This window comes from Protopterus annectens, chromosome 13.part0 (genome assembly GCF_019279795.1).
Source record: "Protopterus annectens isolate FY-2018-M chromosome 13.part0, PAN1.0, whole genome shotgun sequence".
NCBI lineage: Eukaryota > Metazoa > Chordata > Ceratodontiformes > Protopteridae > Protopterus > Protopterus annectens.
In genome coordinates this window covers 376,327,618-376,351,255 of record NC_056747.1, presented here as the reverse complement: position 1 = coordinate 376,351,255, position 23,638 = coordinate 376,327,618, and the positions used below count along the sequence as shown (strand labels likewise).

General features: G+C 38.5%; 2 protein-coding genes across 3 annotated transcripts in view; one reads left to right on the top strand and one right to left on the bottom strand.

Annotated features, from left to right (window-relative positions):
• Positions 1–22,752, bottom strand: part of SGTA (small glutamine rich tetratricopeptide repeat co-chaperone alpha) — a 571,490-nt gene extending 548,738 nt beyond the window's left edge. Inside the window, exon 1 of one of the 2 annotated variants that reach the window (XM_044053988.1) lies at positions 22,467–22,752. The gene's annotated coding sequence lies outside the window, so the exon portion shown is untranslated. The remainder of the gene's footprint in view (positions 1–22,466) is intronic. The other variant, XM_044053987.1, reaches the window with a different exon arrangement.
• A 117-nt stretch (positions 22,753–22,869) lies between these two features.
• THOP1 (thimet oligopeptidase 1) overlaps positions 22,870–23,638 on the top strand; it is a 499,186-nt gene continuing 498,417 nt past the window's right edge. Inside the window, exon 1 of the mRNA XM_044053986.1 lies at positions 22,870–23,120. Within this exon, the coding sequence (XP_043909921.1) occupies positions 23,084–23,120 (37 nt within the window). The 5' untranslated portion in view covers positions 22,870–23,083. The remainder of the gene's footprint in view (positions 23,121–23,638) is intronic.

Sequence of the window (23,638 nt, the reverse complement as noted above, 5' to 3'; positions counted from 1 at the left end):
CTTTGGTAGAAGACATGACTTCCAGTAACCTAGAGGAAAAAATAAGTTGAATGACTCAGTGCTGATTAAACAAAACACTGATGGGTATTATCAACTCAAACAAAAGGCTGGAAGAATGAAGAAGCTTTAAACAGATATTCAGATAAGGTGATAAAACTGCAATCAGAAAACAAAATGAAGAAAACGCTGGCTGAACAGGAGACTGGGCATGTAGGGAAAACCTGAGATTTTCTGCTGTATCAGGAAAGCTGACAGGAACAGACCATTACTTTTATGAAAGCACAAGTTAGCAACTTGATTGTTAATCAAAATGGCATATTATGTGTATGCTCCAAACATGGCCATGAGAAAGCAACCTACACCTTTAATAGTAAAGATGCAATCCAACCAAAAGGCATAGATTCTGAAAACTGTGGCATGAGGACAAAGTACTGAGAGAGACAGCAGCATGTTTGTGGAGAAGGATTACTCCCTGCACACCAGGCAGGAGTAAATTTGTTTCACTAATCAGGGAATGTCGAGAAGCAGGAGTGAGATTCAAAGTACTGTATCCAGCTATCTTTAGAATATTCTTTCCTTGAGGGGAAAAATATTTTTTGATGCAGAACATACCAAGGAAAAAATATAAAAGTTTGTCCAACAAAAAGTGAGTTGTGAAACAGGAGATTTGGCTTCTTGTTCTGGTAAAGGCCACACAGAGACTGTGCCAGTGAAAACTTTTCCAATGTTTCAAAGGAAAATGCTTGAGAGAAAAAAAAAAAAAAAAGGCACCAGAGTAGACAAGAACAGAGAATACATAGGAAATTAAGCACACACTGGATTTGGAAAATGGAGATAAAACAGGAATAAAAGTGGTAACTCTGATATTGAAATACAAATGTGGGATTACAAAGCATTAACTATATTTGTAAAACATGACACAAGAACAGTTGGAAATACTGACTTTGACACTTAAACCTGTAGTGGATTCTAGAGCATATGCCCTACTTCATGTCATTAAGGTTTGGAAGAATAATTTGAAGACAATTAACTTAAGTAAAATAAAAATGTTGTTGTTAACGATAGTATTTTTAGTGCATTGTATAATCTGCATGCTATAAAAGTAGTTCTCAGTTATTTTCAAGTGTAATGGGAATGCTAAAGTAAACCTTTTTACTTTCCTTTTTGTTCGGTTTTAAGAAATGTGGTTACTGCAACGTAAAAAAGGCTGGTCAGAGTAAGATACAAGAAACACCGATGAGTTTGTTTTTTTCCCCCATTTTTGCACAGGGGAATGACTGGATTAAGGCCCTTGGCCTGATAGAGTAATAAATTTGTAAGAGAAAGCAAATAAATAAAAGAACATTTCAAGCTTCCCTCTAGCAAACAAATGACTGTAGAAGCAGCTCTGTATCTAGTTCTTACATCTCTCATGAAGACAAGCTGATAAAGAGCAATAAAATGGTATACTTCTGTCAATGGCCAAGAGATAATGTTTTCTGAAAGCACCAAGGGATTTCTCATTCTGGGAGAGCAACAAAGACAAGACCAGACCAGGCAGCACATAGTAGAAGTGCAGGCTCTACCATGAATCCTAGCATGGACAACCTTTTTAGGTTAATCCAAGTCGGAGTACAGCTGTCAGCTTGGAAAAACTGTTCCTATTAGGAGGGCAAAACTTCAGTATTTGAAGATGAATATAGCTTTGTGGGTTAGTATTAAACTTAGGTTTTAGAAGTGTATTTCTCTGGTTTGACGCTTTCAATAAAACAAAAAGTTTTGCAAAATATGACATGGGCTCAAATGGATACGACGAGAAAACTATACAAAAATATCAACCTGCCAAACTGTGTGCATGCAACACAAAAGCTGGAATTAGATACTTAAAGCTGTTACAAATAAAAGGCAGGAATAATAGCTTTATATCACAATGATGCTTTCTGTGTTATACCTAAAATGTTAATGGTCTCACAGATTTATACAAAGAGAGGTGAACCATATTAAAATAGAGTGCATATAGCTATACTACAGGAGACACGTTTCAAAATAACTGAACATGCAAACTGGATAAAGGTTTTCAGGACAGTTATTCAGCAAAATACCTGAGACAAAGGAAAAGAGAAGTACTTATATCAATTACAAGAGGAGCTCCAACAGTGATACAAGAGGATGAAAGAAGAACTGTAGATTTGTTGTACTAAGGAGCTACTCTCATGGGAAGATGTTTACACTGGCGTATATTTATATTCCACCCAAAACTGCTAGAATGGAAAATTCTGGGAGAAATAATCAGTTTTCAGCAGAGATTATTACTTATAGCTGGGGGAATGGAATTTGATCTGCAACAATAAAGACATTTTTCCTTCTGGGCCCCTCAGATACAACAAATAAGGGTAGTTTTTTGAAGAAATTTATGAAAATGCTTGGCATGAAAGATGTGAATTCAATACTAGGAGTTCAGACTGAACTTGCCTATTATTCCCCAAGATACAAAAACTGGGCTAGGCTACAGAACTTACATTTTACCTGAACATGCACATTTAATGTAAAGTTTTGATACACACCAATAACTACTTCAGATTACACACAAATAATAACCAAAATAAAGCAATAGCACTTTCCCACCTGTCGAAAAGAGGAATTTAAAGAAACGGGTAGTGGAAATTACTTGGTAGTTATTAGAGAAGATAGAAATTTCTTCTGAAATTATAGCTAAGGAGTTGAATACAATTAAAGTGGGGTTTAAAGTAGGGTGGAAATAAGAGAGCACTATGGTTATGAAGCAACAAGAATTACATAGAAGGATTGACAAATGTTAAAGGATTGCAGAATAGCAGGAATTTCAGAACATGAGGAGGAGCAACTGCAGAAATACTAAGCAGAAAAAGATTACCTCAATAATATGCAGGAGTATAGAAAGAATGCTGTTAAGCAACTGTTTTTGATAACTCCAGCGCACAAAAACTTATTGCAACAACTCATGCAATAGAAAGCAGAAAGGGTTGCTGCCAAGCTTAGGGAGCCTACAACAAGGAAGCTAGGAGATCCTGTAAAGGTACTAGAAATATTTTGGAAAATTCATTAAAAGTTTGTATAAAGCAGAGAAATCTGGAGAACCAGAAAAAGGTACACATTGAAATGTTTATGGAAGAATTAAATATGCCAAGGTGAGAGGTAGCCAAGGCTCAATTATGAACAGTTATAATAGGAGGAGACAAGATAAAAAAACATTCCACAGGAAAGGTTCCCAGGAATAGATGGTTTTCTGTGGAAGTTTGGAAGCTAGGATGGAAAAACTGATAAAGACCAGGAAGGTTTAAACAGCATTTTAACAGGATTTAACAAGTGGTGGTGGGTGTAATACCTAAAGAGGGTAAAGACGCATCAGATCCAGCTTCATACAGGACAGTTTCGATCTTAAACCGTGACTATAGTGTTTACGTCTATAAAGGCTAAAAGTATGGCAAAAGGGATGCCAAAATTGAGAGATATTGATCAATGTGGCTTTGGAGGGGAACCAAACATCTGACAACATTGATAAGAGAGGGAAGCTGAACTTAAGGGAATAAAACCCTTACTGTTCGGTCTTGATGCAGAGAAAGCATTTGACGGAGTAAGTTGGGATTTTGAGCAGGACAATGAAAGCATTTGCATTCCCTGATGCAATTATAAGGTTGATTAGGAGGATATACAAGGGATCGGAGGTGAAAATGAAAGCAGGTGGGTTCCTCTCTGATAATTTGTTTCAGCAGTGGAACTGGGCAGGGGTGTCCTCTTTCACCTTTATTTGCACTACATTTAGAACAATTAGCAAAGAAAATGGACTCAGAAATTCAAGGATATAACTATAGTATAGCAGTAAAGAAAAAAATGGCTCTATTTGCAGATAGTATTATTTTATACCTGATAAAACCAGAAAAGGCATTTCAGTGTTTTGGAACACTGAGGCAATTTCAGATCTTTCTGAAATACAAAACTAACGAAGCTAAAACAAAGGCAAAAGCTGTAAATTATGTACCCACACACAAATTGTTTCATTAGTTTTCATACTTATTGGGGACATGATAAAATGAAGTACTAGGAGTATGGATTAAAAGGTATTCTGTTTTGGCCGCCAAGGATATGTGGGAAAAGACTAAAGATAATACAAGACTAAGAAATTGGAAGCTCTATTACATGGATATGAACACAAGATATGAGCAGTTAAAATATTTTAGTCCCTTTCAGAGCTACACAGTCAAGGCTCATATTATATATATCACACACACACACATAGCAAAAGCAGAAACTTGCAATGCAAAGTGGAAAGGGATGATGATGAAATGGGGGAAGCTCAAGAAACAAGTACAGACTGGGATTTTGATGCACATCCTTATGGAGAACAATATGAATATTCTATTTTGTACAGTTAAAGTAGCAGAAAGCATTCAAAAATCTAAGCCAATATGTGGATGAAGAAAGGAGATTATAGGATGACTGCAATTCTGGATACAGACAAGGCAAGAGGTGGCTGAAACTTACTGGAGAAAACTGGCAAAAGAACTAAGGTATAGGAACAAATAACTACAGAGAGAAATGTAATAGAATAGAGAGGGAAATGTAACAGAATGGGAAGACACCAAGAATTTATTTTGACTGCCAGGTTAGAGATTGCCTTCCCTATCAAGAACTAATAGAGTCTAGGCAAACGGAAAGAAAAAGGAGAATCCCAAGTGAAAGACCAGCACTGGTAGAGTTTTTAGTAGAATCTAGAACAGAAGCTCCTGTTAAAAGAGGAATAAGTAGTAAAGCATAAAAGTATTGCATGGCAACTATAGGAATCAGAGGAGGTTAGAAAGGATTGGGAAGTGAAACTGGATAAGCAATGCACAAAGAAATAATGGGGGAATATATGTAGGTCTCCTAAATATGCAACCAAGTCTAGAAAATGCTGGATCTTCACTTGGAAGTGCTTAAATAGGGATGTTTCTACTTCAGGTAGACAGCACATATTGGAGATGTGATAAGGAAGAAAAAAAACAATTGGGAACATATTTTTGGGATGTAATGAGTTGGCAGACTTAAAAAGATTCCCTGCGGACTGCTCTAGCAGAGACAATGGGTGAGCAGATTGGTGTAACCAAGGAAAGAATTTGAGCTATGACACAGAATTAGAATTGCCTAGACATAGTAAGGCCTTGCTGAGTCTAATTATGGTGGCTGCCAAAAAAGCAATTACTAGAAAATGGAAATCAAAAAGTCTAAGACAACTGTAGTAGAAGTAGTGAATATAGTAACAGAGAAAACAACTGGGAATTGGAATATTTGGAAAAGGTATGAGCAAATTACATACAAAAAAATGGGAATTGTGGTATCAATACATGCAGAGTAGGAATGAGGTTTAAAAGAAGGCAGGATTTGAATGAGCTATGCAACACTCGAGTGACAATAACTGGATGGACAAGTGATGTACAATGCTCGTAACAAAAATTGTCAATATGATTTGTTTTCATTTATACAAATGTGACTGTCACAATACATTTTTTTTTAATGAGAGACGGTAATAATAATTACTCAACAACATTAGTAAGGAAATATACAACTTTTCTGGAACAATTGCTTCAGACTGTAAAAAAAAGCCTACTAGGGAAAAGAATGTGCTACATACACATCGTTTGCATTCTTAAAGAAATCTGTTACTTCATGTTAGGGTTTTGAAATGCATCATTGGGTTATAAAAGGTTAAACTGCTGCAAGATAATTCTGCCAAACTGAGATCTAAACTAATGTACATATGATTAACAGATTATATGGAAAGAAAACAAAACAGTCATTATGTAAAACTAATTGGAGTGATAAGTTCAGTGGAAAAACTGCCAAAGGAATGTGGCAAGTTTTGAAAGAGAAACTGAATGGAAAAAAAAAAGTTCATCAGTATCTAGGTGCACAACATCAGGAGAATACATTTCCATAAGAACAAGTTACCAGAGTAAGGTGAGAGAGGTGGAGCAGTTGACTCCACAAAGGGGGCAAGAAACTGTCCTAGTAACATACAAGTAACCTCAGATACTGAGGGTCAAATTAGACCGTTAAAGAAATATATAAACTGGACCCAAACAAAGCATAGGAACGAGACTGAACTGGTAATAATGACATCAGAATACTCTGGCATGAACTTACAGTAACACTGTATTGGTTATTCACTAGGGAGAGTCCTTAGGATTGGAGACGTACACTTGTTAAACATCTCTAAGGAGAGAGGAGTAGACCGAACCTACAGTCAGAAACCACAGGCCTATAAGTTTACTTTCATGCTGTAGCAAAATAATGAAGACTATTATACTGGGATATATTACTGCCAGAATTAGAAAGGTTGGGGCATGAAGCCATATATCAGCATGAATATGTTAAAAATATATGTATAACCACCTATAACATGATGTTCTGCAACAAAAGAACAATGGCTATAAATTTATATAAAGGACATCACTGCACAATTTAACTTCAACATTTCACAGGGTTATCCACAAAACACTGATCTAACTAGGTATTGATGCACTCTTGATAAAACATAGCTGGATAGCTTACAAATAAGACATGGAAAGGATATTACAGCAAATGTATAAGTGAAATTCAAAGCTACAGTCAGAGTGTCTCACACAGCTCTGTCCTAAACCCATACTTGTTTAGATTGCATCTTTCAGATTTTTTTTTAATCAAGTGATCTACAGTCTGTATGCAGATGAATTGAAAATAGGTAAACTGACTGTCTAACAGATTAGACATGTCTACAGAAGATCCTGACTAAATTGATAATTTGGGCACAGGAGAAAAATATGCTGATAATTCATCAGTTAAGCATATAGGTTCATACTAGGCTATCTGCCTTAGAGCATTTATAAGCCTAGCCAGAGTGTGTTTGGCTTTCGCCACCCATTTTAAATGAATTTTGCTATGCCCTTTTTCGAGGTTAGTATACTGTGCCTCTAACAGTGACACAGAAGTGATACCCAGGGTAAACCTACGATCTCCCATCCACTCATCAAGATTCCTCTTGAAAAGAGTCAATGAGGGACTTTGCCTAGCCTGGACTGGGATTTTATTCCTGAGTGAAGGGAGCCTCTGGGTTATGAATCTGTCCCTCCAGCATGTCCTACTTATTTCAGTGCTGAGGTTCAGGTCTCTTGAGCACGTAGCTCGATGGGATTTGGATTTTCTGAGGTGCAGCATGTCCATTAATTCCGGGTTGGACATGGCTTTATACGTCAGGCACAGATCGCCTCTGAGCAGGCGGTATGCAACTGAGTAGAGCTGGAGTTTCTTTAACCGGGCAGCATATGGCATCTGTTTGAGCCCTTTGATCCTCTTGGTGAGGTACTTTTGGGGTCTTTCCAGTTGCTGCAGGTGTCTGATAAGGTACATACCAAAAGGGGCATTGTACTCAATTTTGGGCCTGATGAGGGATGAGTAAAGAGGCACGATGACCTCCCCTGATCTAGATGTGAATCCCTTCATGATTAGGTGGGCTATATAAAATGTTTTTCTAACCACTTTGGCCACATGGTTTTCAAATGAGAGATTGCTATCAACTTAGGTCCCCAGGTCCGGAATTACTTCTCCCATACTTAATGGATTACCACCTATGTGGTAATTTGTGGGCACTTATTTTTGCCAAAGGGGATGACTATACACGTTTTGGCGTTTAGCTTGAGGCCATGGCTCTGGCACCAGTTGTCTGTTTCTAGGAGGCCCTTTTGTAGGATGCTTGCGTCGGCTGGAGAGTCGATTATGGCGCCTAGTTTGCAGTCACCTGCGAACTTGGTCAGCCAGAGTCCTTCCATGTTGGCCTGTACCTCTGAGAAATATATACCGAACAAGAGAGGTCTCAGGACTGAGACTTGTGGGACGCCACTTGTAACTGGTTTAGAGTCTGACATGACTCCAGCAATTCTAACCATGTGGGTTCTGTCCTTGAGCCAGTTTGCAACTCATCTAGTGACAGAGGGATTTATATTTAAGCTGGTGAGCTTATCTATAATGCCAGAGTGGGGTACTATATCGAAGGTTTTTGCAAGGTCCAGGTAGGCTGTGTGGACCACCTTCCCCTCAATGGCCTTGGTGACTGTTTCAAAGAAATCGACCAGGTTTAAGAGGCAGGATCTGCCTTTAACAAAGCCGAACTGGGTAGGATCCAGTGTCTGTAGGTCCCCAATATCTTTATGAGGTCCATGATGATCCTTTCCATAGCTTTGCAGACCAAGCTAATCAGGTTTATGGGGTGATAGTTTCCAGGATCCGTTGAGGCACCACCTTTGTGGAGAGGGACCACTGTTGCTGTACGCCACTCTTTGGGTACATATCCTGTAGTAAGGCTGAGACTGAACAGTAGTTTTAGGTTTGGGTTTAGCTCTTCTTCGAGTTCATGTAGGACGCAGCCCGGGACACCGTCTGGTCCCACTGATGCTGTGTTTTTTGCTTTGGAGAGGGTGGTTCTTACCTGAGCATCTGAGATGTCAGGGGGGCAGCACTCTGCTAGGATAGATATTCGCCCTTTTGGTGGGGGGGAGGGGTTGGGCTGAACCTGTCAGCAAGGATGTTGGCAATGTCTGTGGGTTTGGTGTATTTTTTGTCATTTTGGACTAATTCTGAGTATATCTGGGAATTCCCACCCAGGTTCCTAACATAACTAAAGAAAGCCCTGTGATGATCCTTAGTGTGCTGTGCAATTTTTCTCTCGAAGCTGGCCTTAGATGATTTTATGAGTGCCCGTAGCTTTTTGCTAATACTGATCAGAGATGCCTTCCCTTTTTGGGATTTTGCTCTATCATGTAGTAGCTTCCTCCTTCTATTGTATAGTTTGTTTATGGCTGGGGTCCACCAGACAGGACGCCTGCCTTTGGAGGATTGGGTCTTGGTTTTATTTGGGATTGCAAGATTCATGCATTCCTGAAAGTGTTCACAGAATGCATTTATAAAGGATTCTGCGGTCTGGGCCATATTTTCCACAGGCCTGGGGGCTTTGAAGGATTCCAACTCGGTTTTGAGGAGTGTGAAATCTGCTTTAGAGAAGTTTTTCACTGTGGTTTTCTGGGCAGGGGGTGGGGTCGGGATGTGAATATCCAGTGAGATTAGTTTATGGTCTGATCTTACCAGTGAGGGATACACTTCTGGTCTGGAGCATAGAGCCCCCATGTTGGTGATGATCAGGTCCAGTATGTTTTCCCCTCTTGTGGGAGTGGTAACAAGTTGTTCCATAGCATTTGAGTTTATAAATTCTAGGAACCTTTGGGCTAGGGTGTTGGAGCTAGAGTACTGCTCCTAGTCTATGTTTGGGTAGTTGAAGTCGCCCAACATAATGGTGTTTGGAGAGACCTTCATATTTTCCAGTGTTCTCAGGAAGGCCAAGTGGGGTTCCTGGGTTTGGAGGGTGGTCTGTAGCAGGCTATAAATTGGAAGGCAGTTTTACCAACTGTTAGTTGCACATGGATAGTCTCTGATGCTTCGTGCTGTGCCACCAACCAGGAGGTGTGGGTATCTTTGACTAATATTGATACTCTCCCTCCTTTTGTGGTTTGGTCCAAGTTTTGGGGCCGAAAAGCATGGTATGAGGTATAACCTGGTAGTGCTGGGGTGCTCTCGGGAGCCTTGAACCAGGTTTCCGTTACTGCACAGATGGAAAGTAAAAACAGAAATTGAAGGAAACTAAATAAAATATTACTTCATCAGAAGACAGAGATACAGTGCATCAGCTGAAGCAACAAAAAAATCATAATATGGCAACCTTCCCTCCATCAGAGCCATTCTGGGAATTAATAAATTCAGTCCTCTTAAGAGTACTGTACTTGACAGCAGTCATGCACGCATTTAAAAAGTTTTAAGTTTCTCATCACAGTGCCCCCTGAAATATTGCTCTAGTTCAATCTCCTATAAACACACACAAGTAATACAAGAGTAATGGACCTTACACCTCACTTACACAAATGTTTTAAAGCAGCCAAAGTAATTGCCTACCCTATATCTATACTTATAAATAGGACAATCCAAGAAGGAACCATCCCAGATATTTGGAAAATCTCCCATATTATTCCCTTACATAAAGGTGGGAACTCTGAGTACTCGGCCAATTGCTCTCTTATCACCCTTAGTGAAAATTTTGGAGAAATGCATTCACCAACAACTTTTACATCATCTCTCTATACATAACTTAACAGCAAGCTGTCAGCATGGCTTTAGGCCATCACATAGTACCACTACTGCCCTCCTATCCTTCACAAATACCATCAATAGAAACCGCAACAAAAACATACTCTCATCTGCACTCTTCATCGACCTCTCTAAAGCTTTCAGCGTGGTTAACCATACCCTCCTATCAATATTCTTGAATCTCTCTCCTTTGATTCTCTGGCTATTAAATGGTTTAGATCATACCTCAGCAATAGGCAACAGGCAGTTCTCTAGGAAAATCAATTTTTTTCTTTTACCTGTCACTATCGGGGTCCCTCAGGGTTCCATTCTTGGTCCACTTTTCTCTTTATTCATTAATGATCTACATGTAGCAATTCCTCAAGCCACCTGTATTCAATATGCAGACGACTCCACACTAAAATGCTCAGAAACCTCTCCATCTGAACTATATTCTCTTACTCAAAATGTTTTCAACAGTGTAGAAACATGGTTTACCAAACGTTGCCTCCTTCTTAATGCCAAAAAAACAAAACTCCTCTTCACACCCACTACTAGGTCCACCCCCTTAGACTTCTCAGTCTCATCAAATAATGGCACTGTCATTTACTCTGACTTTACCACCAAACTATTAGGAATAACCATTGACAATAACCTCACATTTGATCACCATAAAAACAACACCATTAAAATAGTCAACAGAAAAATAGGATTATATAGAACAAAACCATTTTTAACCACAACAGCCAGAGCCAAGATCGCTCCCTCCCATCTTATTTCAACCCTTCTGTATATGCCTCACCTATATTTACCAACCTCAAGAAAACTAACCTCAACAAATTAGCAACTTCCTACAATAATATTGCCAGATTCGCTACTGGCAATCCCTTCAGAACTCACCACCGTTCTAATCTTAGGCAACTAGACTGGCTAGAATTCCAAAACCATCTGATAATACCCCAACTCACAATGGCCCACAAAATATTTTACCAACCCAATAATACCCCTATACTCTCAAAACTCTTAATCCCATATAATAATCCGAACTCCTTACGTCCTTCTAACAAACTCCTTGCTAGCATAGCAAAGTATAATAATACAGCTGGTGATTTTACAAATACAGCAGGAAAAAACTGGAACCTGTTACCCAATGAACTAACCCCAATTACATCCTTGCCACTCTTTAAACAAAAACTCAAAAAACACCTCAAAATGCACTGGCTATGCCCTTGTAGTAATCCTGATTAACAACCATCTCCACCCCTGTTTCTTCCTCTTCTAACCAAAGTTCCAAACATTTAAATACTCAATCTTGTATTACTGACACTATTTAAACTCAAATCAACTTATTGCTTATATCCTTGAACCTGTTGTGATCTATTGTACATAACTTACAGTATTATAACTGTTTTAGCTTTCTTAAGCAATATTATGTTCACTGTTACTTTTCTTAATGTGTTCTGATCTCTGAAATGTAAAAACTTCCTGTTTTATTTTGGTTTATTAATCCTGTATTTACCAAGTAACAATATTTTTTATACTTTTTATATTTTTGTATATCTGTGTGGAGCTTTTCTCCCTGGGCCTCTACTGAAAATGGATATATATCCAGCTAGACTAGCCCGGTCAACAAATGTAAAAAAAAAATAAATAAAAGTTGTATCGGGTTAAGAAATTACAAGCTTATAACCTTTTTTGAGGGGGCTACTACAAAAGAATGCTAACAGTGTCATTCCAGGTCATGAAAAGTAGACACTAACTAAAAGTGTTACTATTAAAACAATCCAAATACATACCAACTACATTTTTATGTTCCACATTGCTTTTTTCTGCTACACAATGGATGAAGTTCTAGCTGTCAAGCAATGGGAAGACAAAGACTCACTAAATTCAAGCAAAGAACTGCCCTCACACGTCCTGGTTCTACTCCAACATGTGTACTGCCAGTTTCATCAATGCTACACTTGTTGTGGTCTTTCAGCTTTTCCCGGTTAGGGGTCGCCACAGCGAAACTCCGGTCCGCTAATGATTGGCAATAAATTTTGATGAACGCCGAGGTGCCAGCTCGACGTTCAGCATTCAACGAAGACACGCCCATTTACACATGTCTTTCGAACGCCCACCCAACCGCGGGGAGGACATGCAGACTCCACACAGAAGGCATGTCCCCGCACTCCAGCCGAGAATCGAATGGGAGAACCTCTTGCTGTTAGGCAAAAAAGCTACCGCTGCACCACCGCGGAAGTCAAATGCTACAGTGTACATCTTAAAAGAGATACTTCAACTGCTAAAAAAATTAAGTAATCTACAGAAGTCAATGTAAAAAGTATTGGGTGGGTTTCAGAAACATGACATGCTAAATACATCTACTGCACAGACAAAGCAAAACTGCATTGCTTGATTCGTTTTGCACTTTTGTAGCTAGGGTTGTGACTGGAAAGAGACAGTACACCCTGCTCATTCAACTAGTAAGCAAATGGTCAAATAAAGCAAGCAGCCTACATGTGATTCAGAACCAAAATTTAACATGCTCATACAAGTATGCAGATCGCACGCAGTACCTACGCAAGTAGGCAACTCATCATGAATAGCTTCTTGTTTTACAACTTCAAGACTCTTGACAGCAGTATAGGACAATCTACATCTTTGCTTTACGGTTTTGAAAATGCAACAAGCACCTCCTGAAGAACAAAAAGTTTAAAGCAAAATTACTTCTTCCCAAATCAGTCCATGTGGCAACTTTCCTTGTTGCAGGAAATGTATTACTGGCTGAAATCAGCCCGGATCTCCAGGAAGTGCGAAATCACTTAGGGCTTTACAGATTTTATCCAGTCCAAGAAAAATATCCGAACGTGCACAGAAGCACATTCAAGAGGTGTTCTTACTCAAACTAAGAAAGGCTATTTGTTTAGGCTCTTCACTGCTCAGCACCTCGAGTTCTCTCTTGCGGGCATCTGATAATTCCTTGCCCCCCCCCCCCCCCCCCAATTTATTATGTTCTTGTATCAAGTTACGGATTTCTCCAAAGGAAATGGGAAATAGAGGAAAGGGACAACTCTGTCATAACAGAAAGAACAGATGTGCCTGGAACAGTTTAGGTACTTCTCCCTGAATTGTGAGTGGGCAACCAATTTAGCACAAGGGTGCAGTTTTTTCTTGGCTGGAAGTACCATTCCTGAGGTAAAGAGCTCTTCTAGAGCAGACAGAATATGTAGCCTGCAGTCACAGACAACACATTATTCTGCAAAGCATCCACACAAACATGGCTAGAATGGAGAGAAATGTGGGATGGGTATCCTCAAGACTGGTGACTGACCCAAAGGGTACAAGAAAGGCTGCACAGCTGGCTAGTACTTTTTGTAGATAACAAAAAAGGAGTATGTAAATCAGTTTCCTGGATGAAAAGATGTTAAGTACTATTAGCTTGTCTCCTGCACATGCCAAGAAAGTAACATACCATTTTTTTTTAAATGCCTGCCGACCACCAAGTTTCACCCCTCACACTCAAACCCATTTTCCCCCATAGTTATGGGGCTTTCCCCTATATTCACTACAGTGAAAGCCATCTGAAGGGGGCATTACTTAGGCAGACACAGGGGAATTTGTGTTTTTGCTGACAAAACAGGCTTTTCTGTATAGGTCCCTAATCTTGCCTTGGGTAGGAGAACAAGTAATCAACATCATGGGAACTCACCATGCCCTCCCCCTGTACTCAGTGCCAGGCAGGGCTTGGTAAGTCACAAGTCAACCCCCCCCCCCCCCGACACCTAACACACCAGAACATGCTCCCAGAATGCCTACTTCACTGGTGCTCCTCCTCTTCCTTTACAGGAACTAGGGCTGTTAAATATCCTACTCCCCCCTCCCCAAGATAGGCATGTCCATCTTTACACTGAAATGCTGGTCACTTAAGCAGTGGTCAGGGCTGTACCCCTTTACACCACCACTACTGGCTCCAACCAGAATCTGGCTACAACACATTTTATTACTCAAACATCATAAACACAGCTGTGGGAACACCATTTGGAAATTAAGAGGCTAAAAAGTACATTTTTAATACTGTAAAGCAAATACATGGGACTATAAACTCAGCAAGTGCACAAAGTACAAAAACAACAGTAGGACTTGTGTAACAATGTCTCATTTAATAATTGTTCCTGTTTGGTGCCTGGCCATTTTTGTACAGCTGGAATTTGTTTTGTTCTTAAACTTTTCTTTTTGAAGTGCACAACATACCCAAACCAATAGAAAAAACTGCTCTCTCTGGTAGCAACAACAGTAAAGTGACACAGTCTGTCCCTACTGGCCAAGAGTAGAAAAGGTGATCTACTCACCACATACTGTTTTAAGGAAGACTAAGCAGTCATTGCTGACGATGATGCAGCCACACAATGCCACCCAGCAGTGACTAGCTGCTAAACCACTTAAAACTTGGAGATATACAGGAATAGAAGAAGAAATTATTTTCAAATAACTTCAGAGAAGATTACTGAACCAACAATCTTAGGGAAAGTTTTTCAACCTAACCATGCTTTCCAAATGTTTCTGGCATACCCTACTGTTATTTTAAGGGGTACATGTAGGTTTGGGGGTGGGTGGTCAAGCATTTACACCCAACTTTCTCAAATTTTAAATAAAGCAATTGTTTCGTAATTGCATTAAAACTGTTTTATACGAGATAAAGTGCTATAAACCAGACAAATATTTTCTGCTTCATTACACCAAACTACAGATTTTAAACAGCCTATAATATCCTCAAAACACTGAATTTAGCTTGATTATGTTTTCAGAACTGAATGCTACAGGGCTACTTGAGTTTTACTCTACTTAACCCATAAATATTACTACATGTGAAACTGTGAATGCCAAATGGCAAGAATTATTTTTCAAGTATGTGGCCATAGACTGTTCAGCTGTACATGTACACTGCCACAAAAAATACAAGCACATTTCACTAGTATTACATATGTACTCACCCACATTATATACATACATAGACACAAACATATATGAGCGTTATTACCTATAGTCAAACTGCACAACACTGAAACTACATTGATCTAAAAAGATCAAAAGTCAAAATATAGAAAAATGTTTTTTGCAAGGGGAGAAGCCCCTTGCTGCTTACATATGTCAACTTCAAAATCGCACAGTAGAGGGCAAAGGGCAAGTTCACAATCCCCACTAAACCACAACCTAATACTAAGTAATGCCTTCATTCTGTGATCATGATTATTCAATATTCTAGACAAGAGGGCTGGGTCCTACATTTACATATACACACACATACATATGTATCTATTATACGTATATATATATATATATATATATATATATATATATTATATATACACACATACATACACACACTTATAAATGCATATACCTACACACATTTGTCTACATATATATGCATTTTGCACACACAAAACAAAAAATGGAAATCCAACTGTGCAGAGACGAGCTACACTGATCCGTCACTTAAAAGGCCAAGAGCAATACACACTACTGCATCAAACTGCTGGGCCAAAGTAAAAGCTACCTCGTCAGATACACAACCGCTAATTCACCCTGAGAGATAATAAATCAACTCTACCACCAGAGTTTCATAGGATAGATGAAAAATTAATTACTTTATTTGCAATTCATTAACAGAACTGGACTGTTTACCATTTTCAGTCAAGATTAGGCTCATAATTGAGCAATGATTAGAATACAACACAAAAAGAATCCATATGAGAAAGAAAATTCAACTTAATAGAACAAAAATAATGCACTCAAGAATATACATGGATTATAAACCATTAGTACAAGTAGCACTTAAAACATTTATATATTTGCCCAAGTTACACTAATTGCCTTGATAGAGGCATTTAGCTACCTTTAATCAGAAGCTAGTGTGTAAGTTGTTATGCGGAATAAACAGTTTCCTGTTACTCTGCATCACAAAAACATTTACATACTCATTCTTGTTGAACATGTTTCAGTTTTGATATGAATACCTCTTATGTATTTTCTTCTAATTTTGTTAAGGAGATGCTTCCAAGAAGCTGGACTAACTCTGCAGAATGACTTTTTGCCTAGAGTCATCAAGAATCATGGTCTCACTAATCATTTGGCTAGCTCTTTGGCTGTGGGTAGGTTGCCCAATACAGAATTAAAAAAAGGGAAGTGCTCTAGAATATCCACTTTGAAATGAGGCATGCTGCTTTGTACAGGCAGCTATTTGCAGGCCTTCAGAAAGTCACAATTGTGGAGTCAGCATACCTCTCAATTGTCCAGTTTTTGCAGAATGTACAGATTTTTGTCTCATATTTGGTACGTTTCTCATAAAATTGCAGTCTTCTGGCAAATCATTGAAGACAGGTCAGAAAATAATTGTAGATATCTGTGTTTTACTTCATACCCTTCAGAAAATTAATGCTAATCCAAAGCCTGTTATTCTATTAACTTTCAATATTTCTGAGAGCAATATTTAAAAATGTACAAAAAATATCTGCCAATCCAAGTGAGAGTCCAATAACAGTTGCAGTCAAAAATAATTCCACCAAAATGGAAGGACTCAAATGGCCAAGTTGTCCAGTATAAAAATCCAATTTAAGAACTCAAGCACTTTCGCATACTGTGCTGCTTCATCAGATGCCAATATCAAACCTAACATACTAAATTAAATACAAAATTAGTCACATGACATTGTACTCAAACTTTTAAACAAGCAAGCACACACACTCATAATACATTATAATTCAAAGCTAATATAAAAAACATACATGCGCATGAAAACATACAAGAAAAAATTTATAAAAATACAAATGTCTAAAAAATATATATAGAGAGAAAAACAATAAATTTACCAAAATTTAACTTCAAAAGTCACTATTTATTCAAAGGTCTGCATTTTAACCTAGGTTTGCTGGGTACACATTCATTCAGCCCATGACCCTGATCACCCCTCAGCCTGATTATCCACTTAGTTTCTAGTTGTGCTGTCGCATTCCTTACATCACTCCTTATTGTTTCATAGATTCTGCCTATGGCCATAAACAAACATATGCTCTGGGTTTGTGGCTATAACATGTTTTGCCAAAGCACTAACCTTATTATTTTTGTTAATATAATTAATAGGTCTTTGAAAGTCAGAATTAAAGAACAGATCAGTTTTGTCTACATAAAACTTTGAGCATTGTGAGCAATGGGCCAAATAAACAATATGCTCCGTATTGCAGGTGGCAAACGCATTGAAGTGGTACGTTTTCCTTTGGTCAGGATGGTCAAACTGTGCTGTACAACCAATAAACTGGCATACTGAGCACTTACCACAGGGTACAGCAGCTTTAACCTTTTATTCCCTTTTTTATACATTGGATAATAATGTGAAGTTGAATGTTTGAGAACTGGTAGGGCTAAACTATACTTCTCTAAAGGGGATGATAAATGTAAACAAGATAGGAATGTCTTAAGAGAAATTTAAGGACTTCCTTTATATTACTCCAGCAATGTCTCCTCTTATATGGAAATTATGAAGAAATACTGGAACATTTTAACCACATATAAGAAAATCAGTGAAATAATAGATTCCAAACCTACATTTCAGTTTAAAAACAAGACATCTTTGAGGAGGCAACCTTGTTATCCAATGTATAAAAAAGGGAATACAAGTTTAAAGCTACTGTACCCCGTAGCAAGTGCTCAGTATGCCAGTTTACTGACAGTACAGCACAGTCCGAGCATCTTGATAAAAGGAAAACATACCACTTTAATGTGTGCCACCTGCAATACCAAGCATAGTGTTCATTTGGCCCATTGATAAAAAGTTTTATGTACACAAAACTGATCTGTTCTTTAATTCTGACTTTCAAAGACCTATTTATTATATAAACAAAAATAATAAGGTTAGTGCTTTGGCAAAGCATGTTATAGCCACAAACCCAGAACATATGTTTAAGTTTATGGCCATAGGCAGAATCTATGAAACTATAAGGAGTGATGATGTAAGGAATGCAACAGAACAACTAGAAACTAAGTGGATAATCAGGCTGAGGGGTGATCAGGGTCATGGGCTGAATGAATATGTACCCAGCAAACCTAGGTTAAAATCCAGACCTTTGAATAGATAGTGATTTTTGAAGTTAAATTTGGTAAATTTATTTTTCTCTACATATATTTATATATTTTTTATTCTTGTATATGTTTTTATGAGCACGTGTGTGTTTTTTGCATTAGCTTTGCATCAAAACTTATGATGAGCGTGTGCTTGTTGATTTAAAAGTTTTTTAGTACAATGTCATGTGATTAATTAAGGATTAGTAATTTTGTATTTGAGTAGTATGTCAGATTTAGTACTAGCATCTGATGAAGCACAGTTTGCGAAAGCACTTGAGTTCTTAAATAAATTGGATTTTTATACTAGACAACTTGGCCGTTTGAGTCCTTCTGTTTTGGTGGAAGTATTTAAAAATGGTCCCTATTTTGGGGCTTTTGTCCCATTATTTATTGCTTTGTCCAGATTTCTTGCTCTAACACAGACAATATCCCAGGATGCCTTCCAAATAGCATGAAACATGACCTATCAGGGCCTCTGGAATTACTATTTAACTGTAGCTTCCAAACAGGCTTCGTGTCTCATGAGTGAAGAAAGGCAACAGTCATCCCTATGCACAACAGTGAGCCATTATAGATCCTGGAAACTATAGGCTCATTAAGTCTCACTAGTCTTGTATGTAAAGCCATGGAAAGAATCATCATAGAGATTACCACTAGAGATATAGTAAACCTCCAGACACTGGACCCAACCCAGTTTGGTTTCAAGGGCAAATCATGCCTGCTCAAATTAGCTGACTTTGAGATCATCATCAAAGGAATGGATGAGGGCAAAATCGTTCAGACCGCCTACCGTGACCTGGCCAAGGCATCTGACACAATACCCCACTCGGGCATTGTTGACAAATGCAAGAGGTTAGGTACAAATCCATATGTCACCCAGTAGACAACCAACTGGGCTCACAGACAAGACCCAGGAAGTTAGAACTGGGAAGCCCACTTCTATAAAGACCAGTTGCAAGTGGAGTTCCTCAGGGATCAGTCCTTGGACCACTCCTTTTTGGCATTTACTTCTCAGAAGTCAAAGCCAATGTCATTTGTCTCTGGCTGACAAAATTTGCAGATTACTGCAAATTAGGAGCGGTCATTGAATCTCGCACTGACACAAATGTTCTCCAGGAAGGGCTAACACAGACAAACAACTGGTATCAAAGCCATGGACTAAACAAAATACCAAGAGATGCATAACTGTATCCTTTGGGAAGTCATCCATCCCTGGTAACTATGATATTGACAACACATCCCTTAAAGATGATCTAGCCTTTGACCATCACGTGTTTACAGTGGTGAGGAAGTCATTCTATGCTGCACAACTTATAAACAAAGGTATGGCATCTAAGTCCAAAAAAGTAATTGTTCCACTGTATTCAGCATTCATCAGACCCATCATTGAGAACATTGCCCCCTTTCGTATGTACCTAACCAGAAATATACAACAACTGGAATGCCCACAGAGGTCCCTCACTAAAAAAGATACAGGAAGTATGTCCTACACAGACCACTTCGATGATGTATCCTGTCTCCTACAGGCTTTTGAGGGAAGATCTATGCCTGGCATATAAAGGCTAGTCAGACCCCACTCTGATGGACCTCCTGCATATCCACAAAACAAACAGCACCAGAACTACCCATTCTCAAGACTTAAACATTGCCTGTGATATAAATTTGACTTGCTGGAGAGATAGGTATGTATCCCAGAGACTACCCAGTCTATAGAACAGTCTCCCCATCCATGTGAAGTGGAGTTCCTCCTCAACCCAATTCAAGTGCAACTTAAACAACTGGATGGGAAACTGAAAATTAATACCTGGTTTGGCACCTATGTCTCTAATGAACACAAGCAACCTGTAAATGGTTCATCTCCCAGGACCATGCATACACTTATCAAGGAAATCAGAACTTGTCAGAGATTTGGGACACATGGCTAGGCTTAAAAAGGTCCTTGTGGTTATTAGCCTACTAAACACCTATGAACCTACAACAGAACGACAGTATGAGAGTCAGTCATTTGCTAGAGCAAATATGCAAATGTTTTCTCTCACCTGAAGTTTTTGTGCTTTAGTAAGACTGCACCTATAGATTGCTGTGCAATTGGACAGAGGAGTGGAATATTCTGCAACAGCAACACTCTTAACCAACTGAAGTTCTTAACAGTTGTGTGTGTGTAGGGAGAAAAATGTTCAAGAATGCCAAGCTATTTCTGTCAGTGAGAGAACAGAGGTGTAACTGTTGCCCTTTATAGCAGATTAGGTGGAAATCTATTTTGTTTATGAGCAGTGCCAAAGAGCACAACAGTGGATTCATTAGGGTTAATTAGCTCATTTTTTTTGGTGTTATCCAACTGAGGAGGAAAGAGAAACAAGTTTGTAATGTTTGCTATAATCCAGCTAGATCTTCAGTTTTCAAGGGTATAATTATCATTGGCATAAAATACTACATGCAGCATCCAGCTGAGAGCCCATATGCAAGATGGTTTATATAAATGGAGAAAGACACTGGTTCTAGGCCAAACTCTTGTGGTAATACAAGTACGAGTGACCGAGCAGGAATTGTTAGTACATACCTGGAAGTTAGTCAGGTGGATAACTATGGCTTGCATACCATACAATGGTACAGTACATAATTGACAGTTTTGAAGGTTCTGGTCATATCTGTAACTAGCCCTGCAGGGAAAAAGTATACATAAATATTACAGCAAAATTTTTTATAGAATGTGGTTACTGTAATTAAACTACTGCAGAAGCTATGTTGTTGGTCACAACAATAAAAGACAAAAGATAAGACTGGTTCTCAGATATTTTTTTTTTTAAGTGGGTGCAAGCTTGAAATTGTTCTTAAGTATTTACAATCCTTAGTGGATGAAACTAAGTAGGGGATTAACGATACTTTTGAATGGAGCAAGAAAAATTACAGCTGTAACAGAAATATTGAAGTAGTTACTTCAAAAAGTGAGCAGCATTTAACTATCAATATCAAATACCAAAATACAAAGTCACCATACAATATATACTAGTGCCAATAATCTACATACTTATTTGGCTGTTTGATGATGTGACTGGTCACAAATGACTAACCGTAGGATCAGCCCAAGCTACAGACAGAGTAAGAGAAAAGTATGCAGTCAATATTTACAACTTTTTAAAAGAAACCCATGCGAACTTAGCACAGTGTGGGGCGAACTAACTTTTAAATAATGTGTTTCATTAATGTGTTTCTAGTGTTTCAGGAAGTGGTGATTAATCAAAGTGTGTGTGTGTGTACATATATATATATATATATATATATATATATATATATATATATACACACACATATATTTGTAGACGTTTATTCCTATGTTTATAAGGCCACACCTTATACATACCTATAAGCACACCTTTGGATACATGTATGAATTTCTCCATGAAAAAGTGAACACCTCACAATTTTTATTTCACATTACTGGAGTACTTCTTCCAGTGTCTCCTCTGAAAAAGGTTTTGTCTGGTTAGATCCACCGATTATCAAAGAATACATAAAAACAAACTCGTTAACCTGTAGCCCACTACTACTAAGCAACGTATACAAGCAGCACCTACTACGGCAAAAGTGACAGCTCAAATGAAAAAAGAAAGAAGATTGTAGACTAGAATATTCTTCACAACCAGCTAAATACAATTATAGAAAATGATGAGACATCCAGATCTGACGCCAACAGAGCAACAATACGCCAGTTTACGGTCATTACGCATACGTACTTAAAAACTAGCTAACTCCGCTGATAACAGCAGCAATAGTTCAACACTTAAAACTTTCTGGGCTGGAGCTCCTTTTATGGCTACAGCTGTAAAAATTTCCCCACAACGCGGGGTGCAGTTATTACAGAAAGTATTAACAATGCATATAACTAATTCCAGAAATAAGGATAACTACGAGGTGGCAAAAACACGTATAGACAAACAATATTAAAGGCAGAGAAAATATTTAGTTTCACTACAAAATGGTCACCAGGAACAGCTGTTACATTACACGACTAACAAGTGGACGGTAATGGTCACTTTGGGAAGTCATCTTGATAAAGTGATGAGCACAATCTTAATTTAAAACACTGGCCTTCAAGACTATAACAATTTCCAGAAAGCACCCAAGTCTAAGCAGCGTTAGAAGATACTCGGGCAACAATCCATTTTTTCCTAATCAGTTAAAGGCCACGGACTTCTTACTCACGCCCTATCCAAATTGCCTACCTGTCCACAATTACCACCAAAACCTCGCCTTACAGATCCGTTCTAGCCGGTAGAGCTCTTGTAGTGAGTGCATGCGTACTAATTTTCTATTCTTGCAGGAAGTTGAATCGTCCTGACAGGAGGGAGGGTGTAACTGTAACGGCGGAAGTGTTAGAAAGGAAAGCTTTGAGTTTCATTTATACATTTTTTATATGTGCGTTTTCTTTGCTGTGACTCTTTCAATTATGTTGCAAATAAAAACTGAGCTGTTGAGAGATGTTCTTTTAATTTGACTACTTGTTTTCATTTTAATGAACCCGGCGCACAGTTTTGTCGGCATGAGTTTGACACGCAAGTAAACCAATGTCGCTAGAGTATACAGCCTCTGTTAGTACTAACAGTCAAGGTATGATGCCTCTCATAGCCTTGAGGAAAAGGAGGATGTAAAGTTTCGTCATTAGGAGATGGAATGGATTGGCTAACTGTCTCATTACATAATTGAGATCGCCCCGCCTCAGATTTACTTGTGGTTGCATCGGGCGGATTTCTGACAGTTGAATAGAGGGTTGCAAGTGAAACAGTTGTAATAGAATTGTTGATTGGTGTTGTGCAATAACTGTTTCATAAGAGACGTGATAATGACGCGGGTGACACTGTCCGCAATGGCTCCAACAGGTAAATGAGAGTAGCGTGTTATGTAGAGGGTAGACGGCCTGTTTATTGCATGGTCATCCTTAGTGCTTTGATTACCCACGTGCATCCATGGCTTTCACCGGCTACTTTATTAAAAGGGGTTTGGACGGGTAATTAGGGATTCCTCTTTAATTTGATACGAAAACTCCATATTTAACAGTGTAGTAATTTTTACTTGGCCTTTGATGGAGCTGGTGATTCAGTCCATTACTACTTGCATTTAACATTTTGTCCGAGTCTGTCACGTAAGTTAAAACAGGGCACTGAGACGTGCTGCTTAGAAATACACTTGTATATAATAGGAAATATGGTGGAAGTCATCAGTTGCAGTTTTCATCTGGAAGATCGGATTAGTGGCCTGTGCTGGTTGTAGTATTAATGAATTATGCTTTTCCATTTAGAGTCCATTCACAAACATTAAGGGAGCTATGGAAACCTAATGGCGCGTATGACACCTCATAATTAGCTGTCTAGTTGTATCGCTGGTGAACGGATACAGT